This window comes from Lepisosteus oculatus, chromosome 3 (genome assembly GCF_040954835.1).
Source record: "Lepisosteus oculatus isolate fLepOcu1 chromosome 3, fLepOcu1.hap2, whole genome shotgun sequence".
Lineage (NCBI taxonomy): Eukaryota > Metazoa > Chordata > Actinopteri > Semionotiformes > Lepisosteidae > Lepisosteus > Lepisosteus oculatus.
Window position 1 is genome coordinate 40600936 of NC_090698.1, and position 20706 is coordinate 40621641.

A 20706-nucleotide genomic window follows, 5' to 3' on the forward strand; every position below is an offset into this window, starting at 1 on the left:
AAATGAAGTATTTCTAATGTTGTGTAATATCTTATTACAAACCATTTTCCCCAAACAATAGCTCCAAAATTGTTTATAGTAAAATCTGAAATCCTAGTTTCAAGAGAGCAGAAATTATACTGACAACATACAGTACTATGTCTGGACTAATATAAAAACATAAATATAACAAATATGTTTTTATAAAAGCCATGTAGCCCATCCAGCTCATTGCTTGTTAGCAGTTAAATGTTTAGCAGATCTCCTCCAGCTATTTCTCCAAAGAAGCCAGAGTATCCCCTTCAACAACATGGCCGGGTACCTTTGTCTTAATTATGTGGAAAAGTATATGAATATGAATGAATAACTTTTTATAATTAAAGTGAACAATTTCACTTCACCTTAAGTATTTTATAAACATTTGTAACAAAAGAGGAGTTAGTTTTATCTGATGTATTCCCTGTGTCATAATGCACATTATTATAGATATTCTCACCCCTACTCAATTCATCATGTACACAGTCCACATTCAGGGCCAGTGTACAGTAAAAAGCCACTATTTTGCGCTTGTGAATTGAAATATCACCATTTAACTACATTTCAAATGTTAACTAATCATTACTTGTTACTTCTGTGTCCTGTATTTTAGTATTTTAAAATCTTGTGTGTATTACATACACAAAGCCTAACTGCTGTATGTAAGGCTGCTGGTTAGAGCCTAAGTAAGGCACTCAGAATCCCTCTGTGATTTGGGCACCTAGTGTAAAATCCTGAAAAAAGTTTAAGGCAGTTGAGAACAACTTTAAGTCATTCTTTAACATACCAAGGTCACAGGCAAAAAGCACCTTTAAGACACAGCCTTTGTGTCTGTATTAACTAGTGTGTGACAGGTTTGTATTCTGCCAATATGGTTTTGACATTGTTCATCTCCGGAACAGTAGCCTTTTACTGTAAAATGACCCCATAACCAAATATTTCATACAAGATAACTTCATGTGTCATGCCTAAAAACAGCTGAAATTATTAATCTCTATCATTGTCACAAGAATAGTACCTTTCTACTGTTAAATGACCCGGTTCCCAAAGGTTTAAAGAAGGATTTTATTTTATTTGACATTCAGAGCTCATTCACATCATAAAACAGCTGAATTAGCTTAGCTGGAAAAACAAAGGCCACGAAGGAAGTTAACTTAGTCCCCTGGTCTTCTCTCTGTAAAGTATAAAATCCAAGTTCCCTTTGTAAAATTCAAAGAAATCTAAGTTCTTTACAATAAAGAACTATATTCTTTTCCATCCCCCTAAAAAGTCCTCAACTTGTCCTTACAAAAGAGAGAACAACTAGAAAAACATGTCCCATTAGCACAAGCATTGCAGGTAGAAGAAAAATTCCACTGCTGAACCTTTCTGAGGTTGCATGGTGCTGATCAACCTCACAAACAGTCCCCCCCCCCCACTTGTATTAAAAAAAAAACGTAAAATATTATAATTTACAAAAATGAATACATCTTTACATAAAAAGATAACAAAATTAACTCTTGCAGTTCTTTGTGGCACATTTTTTTTCTTTCTTCTGAAATAAGTGTCTGTGAGTAATAAAAAAATGATAAAAAGAAAAGAAAGCCCAATGATTCCCCTTCCCTTTCCGTCCTGGGTCCTAGGACAGGGGCAGATGCTGTTTGAGGATTTCTCTGGACTGTGGCGGTATTCTGTCAGGGAAGCGCACCTGGAACTCCACTATTAAGTCCCCACGCTGTGTTGGGGACTTGGGAAAGGGCAGGCCCTCTCCTCTCAGTCTCTTCACTGTGCCTGGCTTGATGATGTCACTGCAAGGCAGAGGAATCACTCGATTGTCGATGGTAGGAATGTTGACTGTGCAACCACACAGAGCCTGCAGAAAAACAGAATATAAATGAATGCAATAGATCTTTTTTTCAGCATTGTATAAATACCGTCACATTGACTCATTCAGATTTCAGTGTTGGAACTGTTCTATAAAAGGTATGTCAGAGAAGATGAAAACCTAAGTAGGTTTCCACTGGTTTGACTTCAGAAATTATACCAATGCTGTTTGCTCTTCACGGACTATCCACGTAACAATTATTTATGGAAATTCACGTGACACATTTATTGCAGTCTGTTTCTGTCTATTTGCCTAGACAGAAAACAGTTTACCAAACAGCAAGAAAAAATATCTCCTGCATTTTGGATTTTTTTCAGTCCACCGAAGGCACTTTAATTTAAATTTATGACGTACTCTCAGCTATTCACCAAACACTGTTCCAGTAGTTTTCTCTATGTCAATATAAAAATTGTAATCACATTATTTTCAAGTATTTGCTGTGTTATTAATAAACTACCACTCCAGAATAACCTGTCATTAGTCTTGGATAGTTGGGAGACAGCCATGAGGTTAAAGAAGTCATAGTTATAAGGGGCTTTAAAGCTTTATTTCAGTTATGAGCTGTGTTTTGTAACTGAAGCAGAATTGCTTAAATTGCTTTGTTACATAAGTAAATTATTACCCAGAAAAGGCAGGAACGATACAAAAACCGTATATGTGTTTGTGTGTGCGTGTGTGGGAGTGTTGAGGATGCCTAATTTTAGACTGCAGTCTCATTTCACAGTGCTGATGAGCTAACTGAAGAATCAGCTGAGGCCATAAATTGTTTCAGGAGTTTGTCAGCTGGCTTCAGAGTGAGCAGGGGCAGGCAGGGAGAAAACGTGGGATGAAAATTAAGTGGGAGGGAGAGAGAGCAAGCTGGAGTGGGAGAAAGAACAGAACACAATGTACCAGAAACAGTGAGGAAGGCAGAACAGATTCAGCACAACAGACTTCCGTTTTTTCCATTTTTTAACATGTTTTAAATTCTTGAATGGATTGAAAACTCCCACAGACATGGAAAAAAATAAAATTAAAAATATACTGTACAGGATTATGAAGAAGGAGGTGGTGAATAATGCAGAAAGATTAACATGGGAACCATTTTTATCATTATTTTTCTTGTCTACACCTCAGTTCTACACAAAGAGCTAAGCTGATAAAATGTTTATGAATATCTGAAAAGGGCTGACGTTTGGCCAGTCTAAATTGTCTCTCAGACAGGCTGATGTTCCACTAATTCTTCACAAATGTCTGTGTTAGTTTTTTCCTTCAGCTCAGTGTCTGTTTAAAGTACAGTAAAATTATCTTCACACACGGCTGGTAACAGCTGCATTGAGGGGTATGAAACCTTATCAGCACTGAGGTCAGTTCCTTCCTAAAGAACTGCAAAAAGAAAATGACTCAAGAGCAAAGTGTGGGATTTTGAATAGTAGCATTCTAAGACTTGAATTTTTCCAAAGGAAAAGTAAATTCTCCAGCTGCCTCATAAAATAATTACTGATAATCTGGGAGAAAGATTACCAAAGAGCCTTTGAATCACCACTGCTAGGCTAAATACTCATGGAAATTAAAGATTCACTTCTACCGAGACCACTGTAATAAAAAATTTCCCATGGAAAAACTGCACTTGAGAAATAAAACTTCTTCTTTCTCTGCACTCAGTGTACCAACTGTAAGCCTCTTCCCTCAAGAAATATCAATCACTTATTCTTGATGTTAAGAGCTTAATATTACTGTACATGTGAAATACAGTGGAGATGGAAACACTAGCCATGTTTTCTTCAGGAAACAGGATGAAACAACAAAACTATTGGACCTCATAATGAACTTATTATAACTCTGAACCATTAACACAGGTTTAGTAAAGGAGAGTGAGCATTTAATTAAAAGCAGGGCCCATTCCACTGGTTAGCAACCAGAGCGTTTTGAGAAAAAAGTGATCGCTCCTGGATGAAATCCAAAGAAGACTGAATGTAAGAAGAATTTTGCATTGCACTGGTAGGTCCTAGATCACAACGTTAACTGTTTTTGGAATAAAGGTAAAGCTAAGCCCTTTGCTGGCTTTTGCTGCATTGTAACCTTGGCAGCGAATTATCTAAATAATACAATATTATTTTTCTTACAGACACATGCACTAACGTCTTTTCTAGGGAAAAGAGTTGTTTGCTGTTAATATCTTCATGTTTTACATTAAAATTGATGGTAAATTTAAAAATAATCCTACATCCTTTCTCTTCTGTTTTGCAAATACTATTGTTTTTTTTTAACTCTTGGAACAAACAATTGTTCCTAAATTACTATGTGGTTTACTACTGAGCATAGTGTCATGTGTCATGTAAACTTGGAGTCTTGCATCTTATCATTTTATAAGGTGCCTAAATCATAAAGCCTCCCTATGGATAAAGAGCTTTAAATGGGCTATATACAAATTTGATTACCATAGACATTTCACCATTATGCATCCTAGATTCTTTCCGCAAATATAACTGTACTTGATTTTTTGTTGGTAGTAGTTGCAACAGAATATTGCTAATGATATATTCTCATCATAACATATTTCTCATTGAGAATCATGGCATTTTAGACTTGGATTGAGGTGAAGAATGTCATGGCATCTCAAGTGTGAGTGTTTGTCAGTTCAGCTCTCTGGAGAGTAAATCTTGCCGTCTGCTGGCTAAATAAAGAAGAGGTCAGTCTTGTTGCCAAGGTGCTAAACATATACAAAACTTTTTAAAACAACCGGCAGACAAGGCACAGCAATACTTTGAGAAGCACTTAATTTAACGATATACTACGGTACAACATATTAGGATTTAGCCAAATGGTTTGTTTGCACTTCTCAGACTTGGTTCACACTTGCCATTCAAGGGCCATTGAAACAATTTTCTTATTTTTAAGCTAAAACAGTACAGACAACATTACCTTTCTAAATCAAAAACATCAATGTAGACTTATAGCTCCTGGGCCCTAGCAACTGCAGCAAAACACCAGTACAACTGCAGCTGCAGCATTTGTACTGATTGTAAAGGAAGAAGTTATACCATAGATACAGACTGACATTGTACTGCACCACGTTTGGCCCCAATGTGAGTCTTTAATTTGACACTATGAACTAAATGCAGATTAATCAGCACTGTGTATCACTACTAGGAAGATGAGTGCCAAGTAGCATGTTTCTACTGACTGCATGCAAGGACTCTTGGCTCTCCTATAGGCCCAATGTGCCAGAAAGTAATTTCATGGTTCCTATGCTGGTCTTTTCCTAGAAACTGATCCCTGCTGCATTCATGGAAATGCAAAACCCCAAAGTTGGTAAGTGGTATCCAAATAAACCACAACAGTATGCTGTATTCAATGATTGACAGTTCTTTACCAATACAGACTGTGAAGCAACAAGAAAAACAGGTTTCACAGTGTTTTGTGTCACAATCAAGAACAACAAACACTGTATTGTATTGTCCTAACTGAACTAAAGATGCATTCAAAGGTGTCTACCTCTTTGGAAGCAGACAAGCACCATGCACAGTTGCTTCTATGGAAAGTCTAGACTGTACCCCAAAGAAAGTTAGAAATAAAGTACCATTTCACTAAAGTGCTATCAAAGCAAGACAGTATTTCATTTTGACCAATATTTTATTGAGTCCCTTAAATAACTAATGAGGCATACCTGTACTACAGTATGTACCAGTATTGAGACACACTGGCTGGACATGTTAATTTTTGTCATGCATAAAAAAATCAATTATGACATATTTAATAGCACTGAAATGTACAGACAAATTAAATTAATTGAAAATGTAAGCTACAAATAATGCAGTGACAAGAATTTCCCTTTCCTTGCTGTTGCCATGCCAAAATGACAGATTGCCCTCTCTTGGGCCATTATGCTGGCAAAGCCTTTTCAGAAAGTGATCTCTGGAACTGAGCACATGACACAGAGGCATGAGATTCCTGGGTGCTCACACACTCCAGGAGAGAATAATTCCCACTTATCCACAGCTGGCAACTTAGAAGGGCAGACTAGTACACTGAAACGCCCCAGAGGGAATGCAGCAGTTAATGATCGTTTCCTACCAATAGATTCCCAACAGCTGTCTGAAGGAATTCAGTTCTATTGCAACTTCTATATGTAGTTAATTATGTCTCTGCAGTAGCTTTGCAAAAGAAAAAGTTCACTGTCATGTCCACTGAAAGTTATTAAATGACTTCGAAAATATACATTGAGATCCAGGCTGATACAATGGCTTAGTTAATGGAAATGTTTTCCAGTTGATTTTTGTCTGCTTTTTTCTACATGTAGAATCATATATTACTTCGGTTATAGCCATCCAATTTGGAACAGCCAAATTATATTACACACAAACAGTCACACCACAGTTCTCAGCTACCTGCCTGTGGCCACACACAGGCAAGAACGAGGAAATGTAGGCAGACTCCTCCACCCTGCCCACCTTCAAGCCACTCGCCTTTTAACACACCACAGTCCTGCAGTGGAGGTTAGGACCCAATCGGAGGAGATCACTCAATGACAGCACCAGATGCCTGCAAACATCTGGGAGGCTGTGCTTGTCGTGTCGACTGAGTCTAGAGCTCTAGTCCACTAATCACATCCTATCCTCAATGGTGGTTAGCTAATCGTGTGCCACTGCTTGGGGAATCCCAGTCACAGTCAGCTACTGACATGACCCAGGTTTGAACACTGAACAATGAGCACTCCCTGCACTCAGGGAAGCATTGTCACTGGCCGGGTAAGTCAGGAGGCTCCTGTCCAGTCAGGTATAAACAGAAAGTGTATTTTCAGAGCTGCCAGCTCTGTTCCCCCATGTGGATGTCCTCCAGTCTGTGGACAGGTGGTCAGTCTGTTACATAATCCTGAGTGTCAGGTCACAGCCAAGTCAATCTGCCATCCTCTGAACTTGTACACCAGCCATGGGGCTTGCTGCTAAGACAGTGTCTATTCCTGCCAGCTCCTTTCAGAGCTTCCAAAGCAAGTTTAATCAGCAGCTCCTTATTTTAAGTGCTCCTTATTTTAAAGACCTTTTACTCTGCAGAATTTGAATATAACCCCCTGCTTATTCCTAAACCAATGTCTTAAAAACTACCGTAAATCAAAAAATAAGACAAAACAAATTTACAAAAGTAGATTAAACCGAAGCCATGATGGTCTGTGATGGATTTCTATTTGAATGAATGAATTTCTGTCTGTGGTGTGGTATGGTCAAACTACACTGGCATCACTTTTTAAACTGCTGGTTCCAATCACTGTGAAGCACAAGGTAGCAGTACTTAACCTACCAAAGTCATCATACAAGTCACTCTAATATGGGGAATGGATTACAGTATCCTGTTGTGGCAGAAGGTATAGTTAGAGGCCACCTATTGTGAAGTGGCAGAAAAGATTCAGCTGCCTCCTGTCTGACCCTGACCTATCTAAAGTGGGTGATAGTCCATAGTTCCAATGCCAGATGTGTTAAATCAGTAAAGGTTCCTTCTACCTGCGGGTAGGCTGCCAGGATTAATGACTCAATGCAGGTGTGATACAGTTACCTACTAACAGCCTCCAGAAGTAGGCTGCAAATCTCTTGACCCGGCAGCAGGTCACCCTAATTCACGGCACAGAAAAGAGGGGCTTGTTCTCTTGCAGCCATCTCAACATTGCAATAATGGATCTGCAACTCTCTGCCTTGGAGTAAACTAAATCAGTCATCATTACAGCTTGCGTTAGTGAAGCGTAATGGAAATTTACATTTGAATCTCATTAGGGAACAAATTTGTTTAATCTCCTAACTGATACTGATGAAGTGCCAGTCATTTTGATTTCGCTCCATTTTGCTTGCGTTCTGTTCCTTTATCAAACAAACGCCCAGCAAGGTGTATTTTGTGAGTGCTCTTGATTAAGTATTGGAGGGTACTCCATAGGGGACAATCCATGAATTGTAGACAGTATGTTTTTCACTCTTAATGCAAGAGGCCACCTGTGTGAATTCTAGAGCAATAACATCATGCAGTATGTCTCTACATGGTACCCTCGGTACCACCAATAATTCCTTCACTGTTGATAAGTACTCTACAGTCCATCTTTAATAATTCAAAGCTAATTTAAACTATAATAAAGTTTAGAAATTTAGAAATTAAAAAACAAAATCCTTTCACCTGCAGTAACAGTAATACCACTGGAAGAAAATACCGTCTTCAAAAATTACTGCAGGTCCTGTAATCGGCAGCTATACCACTGCACACTCTAGGGCTGTTACTCTTTCCCAAAGATCCCACAGAATTTTTCTCTTTGCTGGTCTCCAGCCCCCCCCAGCATGTCCCAGTGCACACATACCTCTTTAAGACTGATCTTGGCAGTGTAGACAATGTTGGAGCCATCCCTCTTGAAGTGCGGGTGGGCCTTGTCCTTGAGCAGGAAGGCGATATCGGCAGGGATGTTATCGGGCGTCTCGTCCCCCTCCTTCGGGAAGGTGATCTTGGTGCCTTCCTTCCAGCCCCTCTTGATGACGATGTTGAGGATCTTGTCCTCAGTGCGAATAGTCCTGCCGTCGGGATTGAGGCGGCGCCGGGTGATCTTCATGCGCTTGGTGCAGCCGTGGAAGATCTCTTCCAGGGAGACGCGCAGCTCGTGCACCACGGGCGGGTCTTGCACCTTGCGGCGGCTATGCAGGGACTCTGAGTGATGCCTCCTGCCCCCGGCGTGGTGGAATCCATTGATGCCGTTGAAGCCGAAGCGGCTGAAGGCACTGAAGGGGTCGTCGTCTCCGTCCATGTCGATGTCCAGATCCTGATCCCCGTGGTCGAAGCCGTTGGTGGTGCCCCTCGAGCGCCCAGCCCCAAAGAAGATGTCGAAAGGGTTGGAGCCCCCAAAGAAGGAGGCAAAGGTAGCATGAGGGTCTCCATGGAACGTGTAGTGATAGGCGTTTCCCTGACCCCCTGATGACCCCCCTCCTCCGGCCTTCAGACCTACAGAAAGCAAAACAAGTGTATATGTGAATTAAAGCTGTAGCCTTTTCTGTTATTTTTTATATGTGGATTAAAAAACCTACATCAGCAACCCCCAAAGATGCTAACCGCACATCCCCTGCATCCTCCAAACACATCTCTGTATAGCAAAAACAGATTTTACCTGAGAGTATGAAAAAACACTCTGGAAAGACACTAGTTTGATAATCTCTCCTTAAAATTCACTGTCAAGATTGTTGTTTTGTAGTCAGAGAAGATCATTTATTCTGCTCAAAGCTGTCATCACATGGATGGCTCCTGAGATGAGTTGAGTATTTTCAAGCAACTCCTTTCCAGAGCTAATACCTTATGACATCCTAAAGAATATGCTACACCACACTGCCTTGCTGGGGAAAGTCATACTATATTGACCAAGTAATGCATCTTGTTTATAGCACAAATTCTGATCCCAATGAAATGTGACTAATCTACATACAGCAGAAGGGGATTAATATCAAACCTTAAGTCCCTGTGTCAAATCTATAGCCTGTGGAATTCATACCTAAAATAAATGGACAGTAATTTTCCATATTCCTTAGCTTTCACTAAGAGAGTAGATCTACTTTTCACATATATGTGGTGAGTGCCAGCTCTAATTTTAGATGCAATGCCTATGAACAAGCACGGGTATTAATAAGATAACAACAGTTACAAGACAGAGCACTTTTCAAGCATGTCCAACTTAAGAAGAAACAGCCTGTTCTTATATTGGGATAGGATTGAGGATTGATGGGTTTGGTGAATGGGATTGCAGTTTATCTGCTCAAGAGCCTTGAAACTTGATATGGATAAATTTGCATGAATTAAATCTTGCAGTTTATTTTAAAGGTCTCTGGAACTAGAAAATCTTCTCTGTAAATTAAAAAAAAATCACTCAGTAAAGAGAAGTTATTAGTCCAGAAGGAATCTATTATTAAACATTCTGTGCTCTAAAAAATCAAAGTTGCTACCTTTTCAGTACATATCACTTAATTATTCTTGATATTTAGCTTGGCTTTTCCTGCTGCATTGAATGTGATAAGAATAGCCTTTTATCTAACCCTAACCTCTCCAAGATAAAATAATGGCAGAAAGAGGCATTATAGTGATTGGAAACAGTTCCTTGCTGTGCAATGCAGAAGGATGAAATCTACACCCACGAAGGAAGATCTCAGTAAGCAGTCATCAGTCCACCCTATTGTTCAGGCAGTGTGTGCTGCAGATCTGCTTGCAGCAGCTAGGATCAAAGGAGAAGCCAGGTCCTTGGACACTTACGTGCAGTAGCTGCTTTCTGGCACTGTGACATTTGCTATTACTCTATAAAGGCAGTGCTGAAACAAAGCCACCTTGCTCCCTTCAGAAACTGTACCATATTTCCTAGTTTTTTTTTTATTAATATGGAATGATGTAAGGATTCTTTTAGATGCTGTAACTGACATATCAATACTTGGTCTTCACCTAATGCATCAGCCATGATAGCATACACACAAATCGTTTCTTCTTGCCACTGATGACGAGGTCAATTCAATTATGTGAAGAATGAAATGGGCTGTAGCACCTAAAGATAATGATTCCTTTGCCAATCATATGGTAAAAGAAAATACTTTTACCGTACCTACCACTGAATCTAACATTATTTCTGAGGTTGACACATCATTAAAAAGCATGGGCAATGACAGTTTTATTTGGCCCTATTCCTACGCTAATCCCTAATCTTTTGTATGCATCAAGTCTTAACTTGGAAGGTGTTACTTTTTTTCCTTGTTTTTACTAGAGACAACTGTTAAACTGCTCTGCTCTGAAGTGAACTCCCACACAGACAGTGTGATACTAAATTTATCACAGCCTGGCAGAATTTCGTGCTGTCTGTGGCCTGGGACTAAGGGATACCTTGTGAGAGAGTGCCCGTCAATCAGTTAAGACCTGGACATAAAGTAGAAGTCTTCCTGTATGACACTCTGCTTCACTGAAGTATTATTTTACTATTAAAGCATGGTCAGACATTGTCCTTTTTCATAGGACCGAGACAACACTGTTTTTTTCTGGATTTACAAGAGCTGCCCGAAACATGGACAGAACATTAGAGAGCTGCTTTGAGTGAAAATCAAGGAAATTGTGCTTTCTAGGCAATGGTATTGGCTTACATTTAAAAATAAAACAGGGCCATTCAACAGGAATATATTTTCATGAATTCGAATGAGTCTCAAAAGAAGGCTACTAGGTGTGTGATTTTTAAAAAGATATTCAAGTGTTGCTTAAATAATTTAATGCGCTGTCTGCATGTCAAGCCATGAATTTGGAAAAGGTTGTCATATGAGCTCCATACCCCCAGAAATAATCAAGAATTAGGACACAACAGTTTCCCATTTCATCCCTAGTCAATCCACTCTTGTACACAGCTTAAAAAAAAACAAGATACCAGTAGTCTCTATTTAAAAAGAGAAGCTATGCCAATGTCTGGTTCCATTCTTAAAATAATTCACCAGACCGGAGTAAACGAAAAGAAATAAGTTGGCTATAAAATTTAAAAACTGTAAAATGGGACAGGAATCTATATCTGACTGGAAGTAGGACCTGGGAAGCATGTTCAATTGTAACACATATCATACAGTTAGTTTCATATTTGGCTTTTGCTGAGAAAAAAACTAGGGAATTTCAGTTCAATGTCATATGATAAATTAGGATTCACATTTTCTAGTGCTGCATGCCATCCCCTATGCTCCAAGACTGACAAAGCAGGTATTGGCAACTCAAGACCATCTCACAGGACCCACACAAAAGCTACACTAAAGATACAGGTTATGGAGTCCAGTTTTTCCACATCACTGTGAAACCTATAGGTAACCTTGACCTTCATCTTCGCAGGCGGTAGAGGAGAGAGTAAGGAATGAGAAGACATCAAAATGTGAATTTGTACAGCATGTGCTGTTTCTCCACAGCGTGACACAAAACGGTACTGGATTATAGGCTGCATTGTAAGTACATGGATTCTTTCTAAATATAGATACATCAAATTGGCACACAAGCCAGCACACAGTGTGAGTGTTGGAACACTGAATCATAAACAGCTCCATCTGCTGGAGTCAGACTTGCTGTGAGTCTGTGATACCTCACTCTTATTTTGGCCTGTCTGTCTAAACAGTCAACTTCTGTTGCTGTATTTTGACTGTGATATACAGGTATTTTAGGCTTCTAGGAAACTGAGATTTTTTTTAATGTACTTTGACACTTCCCTGTTACCAGTATTTGAGAAAAGGCTTAGAAAATTGATATTACTGAATATTTCCTGTTGCATATGTCCAGTGTGAAAATGAAATCACAGAACACATTTGAAGTGAGACAAAATGTCATGTGTAAAGGACATAAATGAGATAAGTCAATCATTTGAAGACCATTTGTGCTATTCTTTAGGGCTTGTTTATGGAGCAAATTAGCCTAACTAACCAAACAACACCTCTAGTGCAGGAATGTAGAAATATAAAATATATATAGGCCTTCGGTACTACATTAAAGGAAGTTTAACAACATTATTTAAATGTTACTAATAACAGATAAAAAGATGTCTTGATTTATAGTACTACAGGAACAGTGATGATTTTTAAAAACATGGGGACTGGAAATGTGCTTCACTAACAGTGGCTTTAATACACCACAGTATTGCAATGCTAACAACTGTCTGTTCGTGATGAGGTATTGACTGACTCCATATTCTCATAAGGTACTTTAAAAGGACACCAATTTCTTCCTGTGAGTGAATGCTTGAACCAACACATCACATCTTATTGTGAGAAAGGTGGGTGTGAAGTTTGTCATCTCAGTGCTATCTCCTGAGTCACTACCCCCTGTCAATACAATGTATTACATTGTAAATGCCAAAAACACAGACTATTTCTTCCGCAGTTTCTTATGGGATGTTGATTTTACTAAAAAACAAACTACACGGTCAAAGGCTCCCTCATCTCAAAAAAACTTCACCAGCTTTCTTATGGAAAAGACACACACACAGACCTTAATGTCCATTTAATCTGAACTACGATTGTCACTCACCTTCTTCGCCATACTGATCATAAATGGTCCTCTTCTTAGGATCACTCAGCACTTCGTAGGCCTCAGCGATCTCCTTGAATTTATCTTCGGCGTCAGGCTCCTTGTTCTTGTCGGGGTGGAACTTGAGTGCCATTTTCCTGTAGGCTTTTTTAATCTCATCTTCATTAGAGCCTGACTGGATGCCCAGTATCTTGTAGTAATCCTTCCCCATGGCGGTGATGGATAGACACTGTGCTTCTGGGACGACCCTTGCTTGCTGGGAAACCAGGCAAATGCAAGTCAGCTAGACACAAGTGACTTATGATCCAAGCAGCAATTAGTACAACAGGGTGCAAAGTAGTCCAATCTTATATTTATGGCTTTCTTTGAGTGTAACTGTTCATCATAGGACTTGAAAGTGAGTGACAGATTAATTCATTATTATTCATTTTTCTTTAATAATCTCATAAGAATGTAAGTTTGGACACCTTTACCACCCTCAACAAAAACAAGCAAAATTATTACAATATGAAATCTGCATGCTAAAGTAAATGGTGGCAAATATTTGCTTTCATGTAGACAAGACAGGGGTCTTTCCCTTCCCCTCCCCCCTCAAAAATAAATCAAATGTATTCAGATTGAATAGTTTGGAATAGTTTGGACCGTTCAATGCATTCAGAAATCAAGATAGAATGCATTGTTTTATATTGATCTAATAAAAAACTGTTAAAAACCAAATGTTTTACATCAATATTTCTAAGTGTCAGTCCTCCCCATCGAATGTTTAGACGTCACTTCTCGGGGAGAGCAGCAGTACTTCTCTTCAGAGGCTCTAAAAACCAACACCCTCAGCTTGTCTTATAGCAGCACTGATACAAATTATTAACTGATGAGGACCAGCTGCCTGGCGGAGGTTGTGCATTATATCCAAAAAGCACCAGCCGTTTATTTAAAACATCTTGTGGCAATGATAACGACTGCCTGGAAACCCAAGACATCACTCTCTCTCGTGCTCTAAATCCTAACTCATAAAAAGAGAAGAGAGCCTTGCTGTAAATAATGAAGATGCTATGTGAAGAATTTAGAAAGATGCTGGAATGCAGCTCCAAAGCCTGATCTCAGATGTGTGCATGAGAGGAATTCTAAAAAGAAATATGTTGCCTGTTCCCTGGTGTAGAAAAAAGGCTGGTACATTCTAAGGTCAATGGTTTGCAGTGTGCATCATGTCTGATTGTAAGACTGTCCAAGGGACAGCAGCCCTTCTTTATCCTGTACTGTTATTAGATGGGTAATGCATTTTCTACAGATTTTATCTGTAAATTGTAAATCCACAGAGCATTCTAAAAAGTGAGTCTGTGTGCCAGTTATGATTAGATAAAAGCATACTTATTCTATTCCACGGAGGTAGTGACTTCAAACAAGAATTTAAGGTATACATCAAAAAGGAGTCTATATATACTGTATATATTTAAAAAAATCTGCTGTAGGTAAATTAGAGTAGACGAGGGAAGGGAAAGAAGACAAAGAGACCCGGATCTATGTTCACTCGTCTACTGAATAAACCTCGAGATGAAGTGCAGAAGATTAATGAACACAGACATGAAATACATGCAAGCTCAATGAAAATTAAAATGCAGATGGTTGATAAAAAAAATAACGGAGATATTTTCTGTGCATAGTCCAGGTTCCGCCCGTGTACAAAGGATTTCAATACTGTCTTGATGAATGGCAGATACAGAGCTATACTCGTAAAGCTTTTTATTTTTTATCTTAATTTTACTCATAAAAGCGTGGGCGGAAAAAAAATAATTACGACCGTCCTTTCAGAAAAATAAAAAAATCTAAGCCTACCAAAGGCTCTTTGCTGTCAAAGCGACACAATACCGGTTCAACATTATACATTACTGTACTGTACCTATGCGCTACTGATACCACAGCATCATTTTCACTAATTAGGTCAGAAGGCAGATATTTTCAAAAATATGAAGTTAAAGTTAGACTGGCGTGAGTACCCCGTTTATGGTTTATCATCCTCCAGCATTTCTGGGAGAAAGGACTAAAAAAACCAAAATCACTTACAAATGCAATTAAAAGTACTGTTACACAAATACAATTCCTACAACCATGAAGATTTCCCGCTAAGCACTGATATTTATTCGATTTAAAATCAAAAGGTATTCAAACATCTTCCCATATACAAATATAGGACTGTACAGTACTGGATAAACAGTTCTGAGATACAGACCCATATTATTTTAAAGATGTCTAAGTTTAATTAATTCTGTTAGATATGGAACTTGAGTTATATATATCCCTTACATGGCTATAGTAGCTATGCCTTGAAAAAAAATCACGCTTTGTTCAATAAATCCACAGTTTGACCATAGTATCTGACTATACAGAAGAACTGAAATACAGATTTCTGTTCATACTCAATAGTAGAAAAATGCCCATTTTGTAGAATTCAACATTATGTTTGGAAACTAAACGTTTCTGCAGAAAACGTTTAAAGCTCTTTTACACTTGACATGAAGGCGATTCAGCAATGCAGTCAATGATAGCTGCTCTAACTTGGAGAATAACTTGTTAGAAACACATGGTGAGCAAACTAAGACAAAAGGTGGACGACACCTACAAAATCCGTTTCTATTTCTCCGAGACAATGCACAAAACACATACAGATCAATGCATTTCATACAAAAAATGAATATTTTTTAAAAATATGAAACTTAAAAAATACATTAATAATAGTTTAAATCTTACCCCCATTATCCAGCTGTCATTTCTGTGTATAACACGCACCTTACACTTTAAGTTTCTGTGTTTCAAACCAAACTGAGTCCAAATCAAAACCATGATGCAAGTTATAGCAAATCTAAGCGAGCACCCTTATTTATATAAAACCTGGGACCTTACCGTGTCCGAGTATCGCTTTGCTGACTGTCAGACTCCGTTTCGCCTGTCAACCTATTCCACAAACCCCGCCTACGCTTCGCGACCTAGCTTCCCCGAGATCCGCCCACCTTCCTCTCACCACCGGGAATACCGGAATACCTTGTCAATCCTTACTACTGCCACGCCATTGGTCACCCTGCGATCTGTCACGAGTGAAGCACCTCCCACATTCCATTTCGGGAAAACCGTCTCGATATTCGCCCTTTTCTGATTGGACTGTGTGGCCCGTTCTCACTTTCTATTGGTGTGGAATTAAGCCATTCATTTAACAGCGCCCCTTCTCTTCCCTCACCCCAGTTGACTCGTCCCATTGGGTAGATTTACAAAATCACACTTACTGCTCTCCTCTGATTGGTCCATAACCTGCCAGGGATCGTCCCTCCTCGCAGCTTTTCTTCCAATCCGAGCTACCCTGTTTCATATTTGGTGCTTGTCTTCGGCATTCCTTCGGCGGTTGAGTCAGAGCCAGAGTCAAAGGGAACCTTCCAGAAAAAATGGTGACGACATCAGCAACTCCAACTCATTCACAATTACCTACAGCGGGGTTGTCACGAACAATTACGTATGCGTGGAGTTGCCGGAACACTGAATATTCATGCCCACTGTTGCCTGTGCCAGCTTTTTAGGAGAGAGAAAATAATGTATTGTGCTGTCAGATCCGACACGCTGAAATTTTCTCGGGTCTCAACACGTAACCTTCAGATCCGGAAATGCATGGAACTGAGAAAAAGGAGTTGTTTAAGGCAGATAAGCTGATCACAGTTCAGAATCTTTTCAGTCGACACCGTAGTTCCATGTTGTACCCAAATCAGATTTCCTTATTGAAAAGCTTATTATAAAGATACATAGGGGTTCAAAACTAGTTGCATATTAAATTACATCGTGAACCTTCAACTGCCTCTTCAAGGCACGATCTGTGTACTCGGATGATGATGATGATAAAACACCAGGTGTTCTAGTTTTCCTTCGTAGTAACAGTATAAGATTTATACTCTGTGGACAGTACAGATAAATTGAACACAGTGTTCTGGAAATCGTATTGATTCGGGTTTTGACATAATTCGATAACATTCTGTCAGTTCGCTGATTTATTCATAAATAGGTACAGGTTTATTAAAGCAATCACTTTGAAATCTTACAAAAGAATTACAGCTAGATTGGCTCACTCTTAAATGCTGTGTTAAGATGGCGAGATTGTCAACCGTTTTCTGTAAATGCAAATGAAATTGAGTTAGCAAATTCAGCATAGTAAACGCGAAATCGATTTTTTTTTAATTATGCGTTTATTCTGTTAATTCATGGGAAGGGGGGATGGCGGTAGAAAAAAGTTACGAGGTTGTAATTAGCGTTGATGGGTTTAGTGATCAACTGATAAATAAATTAAGCACCTAGGTGACACAAATGCGAAATTCTCATGTTTATTAATGGCACAAGCCGGGAAAACCAGTTAGGGAACATCAAGTAGCAGGATGCAAGTTACTCTGTCTGCACAAGAGGACTTAAATGGTCATGCTTCCTGTTCCACAATACAACCAATAGAAGAATACTAGTAACCAAGGATTCTCCTCAAAAAAAGGAAACGGAGACAAATTTGGCTGTGCTTTGTGTGCTCACCAAGACTGTCACAGGAATCGCTGCAGCTCTGCAATTGAAGGGAAAAAAGGAAAGAAGACAGGGGTTGTGAGTCATCCTCCTGTACTGAAAATGTAACAAGTACAAATGTTTCATGCTGCTCTCTCAATCCCACCTCCGGGTACACTTAAATGCCACAATTAAAAGGAGGCGTGTCGCAGAGCTTAGAGCAATTAAAAGTTATCGTTTTCACGAGAAAATGATTTTGTGACGCGTGATTACTGCATTCAGGTACTAATCTCTTGACTCTTATTTAAACGAGCGTGGTTTATTCACGTCCCTAACAAAGGTTTTAAGAAAGTAGCAAATTGTTTTATGGCAGACAAGGTGTCTGCATACGTTTTAACTATTTGCATATTGTCTTGCGAAGCAGACCCATGAGCCCACAGGACACGATTTCAAAGCAAGTATTAATTATGTATTAGAGTCTTTTACTTAACACAGGGCGATATGGCTTAGCGGTATATGAGGTAAAACGAATCCATAATATATAATGAATGCGTTATATGTTAATAAAGTACTTGAACTAATAATAAATATCCTCAGTCCTAATTTTTAGGTGCAGGTGGGCTTTCTTCCTTATTATTAAATTGATCGTCTATTTACCAGAGTGTCTTAGTCTGGTGAGTCTGGTGTGTCTGCAGTTTTTTTTAGGTTTCTTTAAAGCAGCAGCACCTGAAAAACACGGAGAAGCTGAAGTGGTCAGTTAAATGAATTGAGCTGATTTTCTTGGCAAAAATAAATTTTATTTATATACTCGTTTATATACAGTACAATGTTAATTACATGCATGGCCTCTCACTTCATACAATCATATACAAGCCTCTACACAACAGTTTCTTTAGGCCATTAGAGGTGTGAAGACATCCTTCCTTTGCCTACAGTTCTGATAGTTAATTGTCTGAAGGTACTGTTTACTTATTGGAGTGTCTCCATTTTGTTTGGCCCTTAAATTGTGAATGTTTGATTGTTCACAGGAGCCATTTTGAGTAAGATGGTTTGTTGACCCTTGTCCTTAGCCTTAATGTAGAACTCACAATCCTTTCCATCCCTCTTTCACAGTAGAGAATCCCACATTGCAAACATTCTTCTTTGTCTGTTCTGTTAGGTTGCAGGGATTTTCCCCTTCAACTCCCTGACTTCGTATTCTGTGTTGTGTAGGATAAGGGAATTCCTTGTGTACTACAGTCCCTTTTTCTTAATGGACGCCAGCAGCCGAAGCCGATATTGTGTCTTTTTTCCGGACTCCTATCAGTGCCAGACCCGTCTTTATGCTATAGTGCGTCAGCATTGTGTTCACTCCTAGAAGCTGGACTCTGAGGTCCAGTCTCCCCCACAGTGTTTTGGCAAAATGGCATCCCCAGAATATGCACTCCTGTGTCTTCTCGTACTAGGGTACCAAGCAAATATGTCTTAATTCATAATATACCAATGACACTGCCCTTTAGCGTGCTGAAATTACAATCTAGAAACTTTTATTCCTTTTCCACGTACTTAGATCAACATATAATTAAAGGCCTTCCTCCCTATAATTACAATAGAGAATGTTTCTCTATTTCATAAAATATGCGGCTTTAAAACTTATAAATAATAAATCTGAGCATTAATTTTCTGAATAACACCTGAATGCTTTTAGTGTGTATCTTTTTATTTTGTATGGCTGTACTGATCAGTACTGCTGTGTTCCTTCTCTGTGAATGTCAAGTCAGTTATGTTTAGAAGCTTCTCCAGATCATCAGTATCAGATACACTTCATACTTTAAAAAATGCCAATAAAGTCAAGAAGAAAGAGCAATGTTAATGGTTTCTTAAGATAATTCACTCTTTCTGTGCTTCAGCACAAGCAAATACAATAGTTGGAGAAATTTGTAATATTTTCCATACATTTCGCATTTATCCTTATCTCAGTCTTAACTACCACAAACACTAATTTGAGTTTGTGTTGTTTTAATAACTGTTTCTCCTTCCTCTCCTTGTGTCTTGTCTTCTTCAGAGTCTCATTAAGGTGTTAGTAAAGGTCTGCATATTATTTGTGTCAAGTGTGAGCTGGGAAAGCTCAGACTCTGCACTCTCTGCATAATTAAATAATTAAATAAATGTTTTCCTCATCTGGAAGGAAGAATCCCTAGAGAGCATATTCTCATAAAGTAGCATCAAAAGCATATGCAAATTACAGGGCTGGAGAAAGAGATAGGTAGGATAGAATGAAGCTGCTGTTATTACCTCTTATTGTTGTTTTGCTTTTATCTATACAGTGTAGAATTCCATCCATCCATATATTTTCCAAACTCTTCACCCAATTCAGGGTCACGGGTAAGCCAATTCCTATCCCGGTAAGCAACATGTGCAATTTGGGATCCACCTTGGATAGGACGTCAGCCCATCACAGGGCACACACAGACACAGACACCCACACACTCACACCAGGGCCAGTTTTCCCAGAAGGCATTTAACCTACCAGCATGCCTTTGGACTGTGGGAGGAAACCCGAGCACCAGGCAAAAAAAACATGTGAAGACAGGGAGAACATGCAAACTCCAGATAGACATTTGGATCCCAAAGATGAGAGAGGAGGTAGTAAGTGGTGAGGAGTTTGGGAATGTCAGAGATTTTGGAGGAATAAGAAAGATAAAAAGTAATCATCTGAGATACAGGAAGGGGAAGGAGGTTTGAGAAAGGATGAAAAAGTGGAGAAGAAGACAGGATAAATCAAATTTGAAGCCAAAGCTTATTAAACTACTAAAATAGTGTATGCAGTTCTTTTCTTGAAATGCTGCATCATCTTGCATCTTACAGAGGAATTCTCTTTGTTATCCCAATCTAAGTCTCTGCAGATTCTGAGTATAATCAGGAGCAACTCCCTATTCATTTCTGTTTGACACCACAGAATGTTTTGCTTTTTAGGAGTTTCAGGTTTTCTGACTCATGACAATCAAACTACCAATTAACTTTTGAGTGGACCAGCCCACCAAAGTGCATCACAGACCAGCCTTTCTAGGTAAAAATGCATCTGTAAACTGCTGGGTTTGTTTGAAGTTGTTTAGTAAAAACATCAGGAACATTTTAACTGGATTTCATATGTGCACAGTGCACAGAACATATTCTGCTGTGAACTGCAGGTGTCTGTAGTGTGACTGAAAGTTTGTTCTTGTCTATTAGTAATACCTATTTAACATAACATACTGTATATAGGCAGTATGGTGGTGCAGTAGTTAGTATTGCCACTTTGCAGTGCTGGGGCCCTGGGTTCA

At 39.0% G+C, this 20706-nt stretch overlaps 1 protein-coding gene across 3 annotated transcripts; it reads right to left on the minus strand.

The window, feature by feature from the left end:
• Positions 1-810: 810 nt before the first annotated feature.
• On the minus strand, positions 811-16258 carry dnajb5 (DnaJ heat shock protein family (Hsp40) member B5). 3 transcript variants are annotated; one of them, XM_015365545.2, is made up of 4 exons: positions 16162-16258; positions 12890-13145; positions 8193-8824; positions 811-1867 (listed from the first exon to the last, which is right to left on the minus strand). In XM_015365545.2, exons 2-4 carry the CDS (start codon positions 13098-13100, stop codon positions 1634-1636), a joined length of 1077 nt encoding a protein of 358 aa, XP_015221031.2. In that variant the 5' UTR covers positions 13101-13145; positions 16162-16258; the 3' UTR covers positions 811-1633. The 3 variants fall into 3 exon arrangements, with proteins under 3 accessions (XP_015221031.2, XP_015221023.2, XP_015221014.2); XM_015365537.2 differs by lacking the exon at positions 16162-16258 and adding an exon at positions 15785-15881; XM_015365528.2 differs by lacking the exon at positions 16162-16258 and adding an exon at positions 15632-15778.
• Between the last annotated feature and the right edge of the window lie 4448 nt (positions 16259-20706).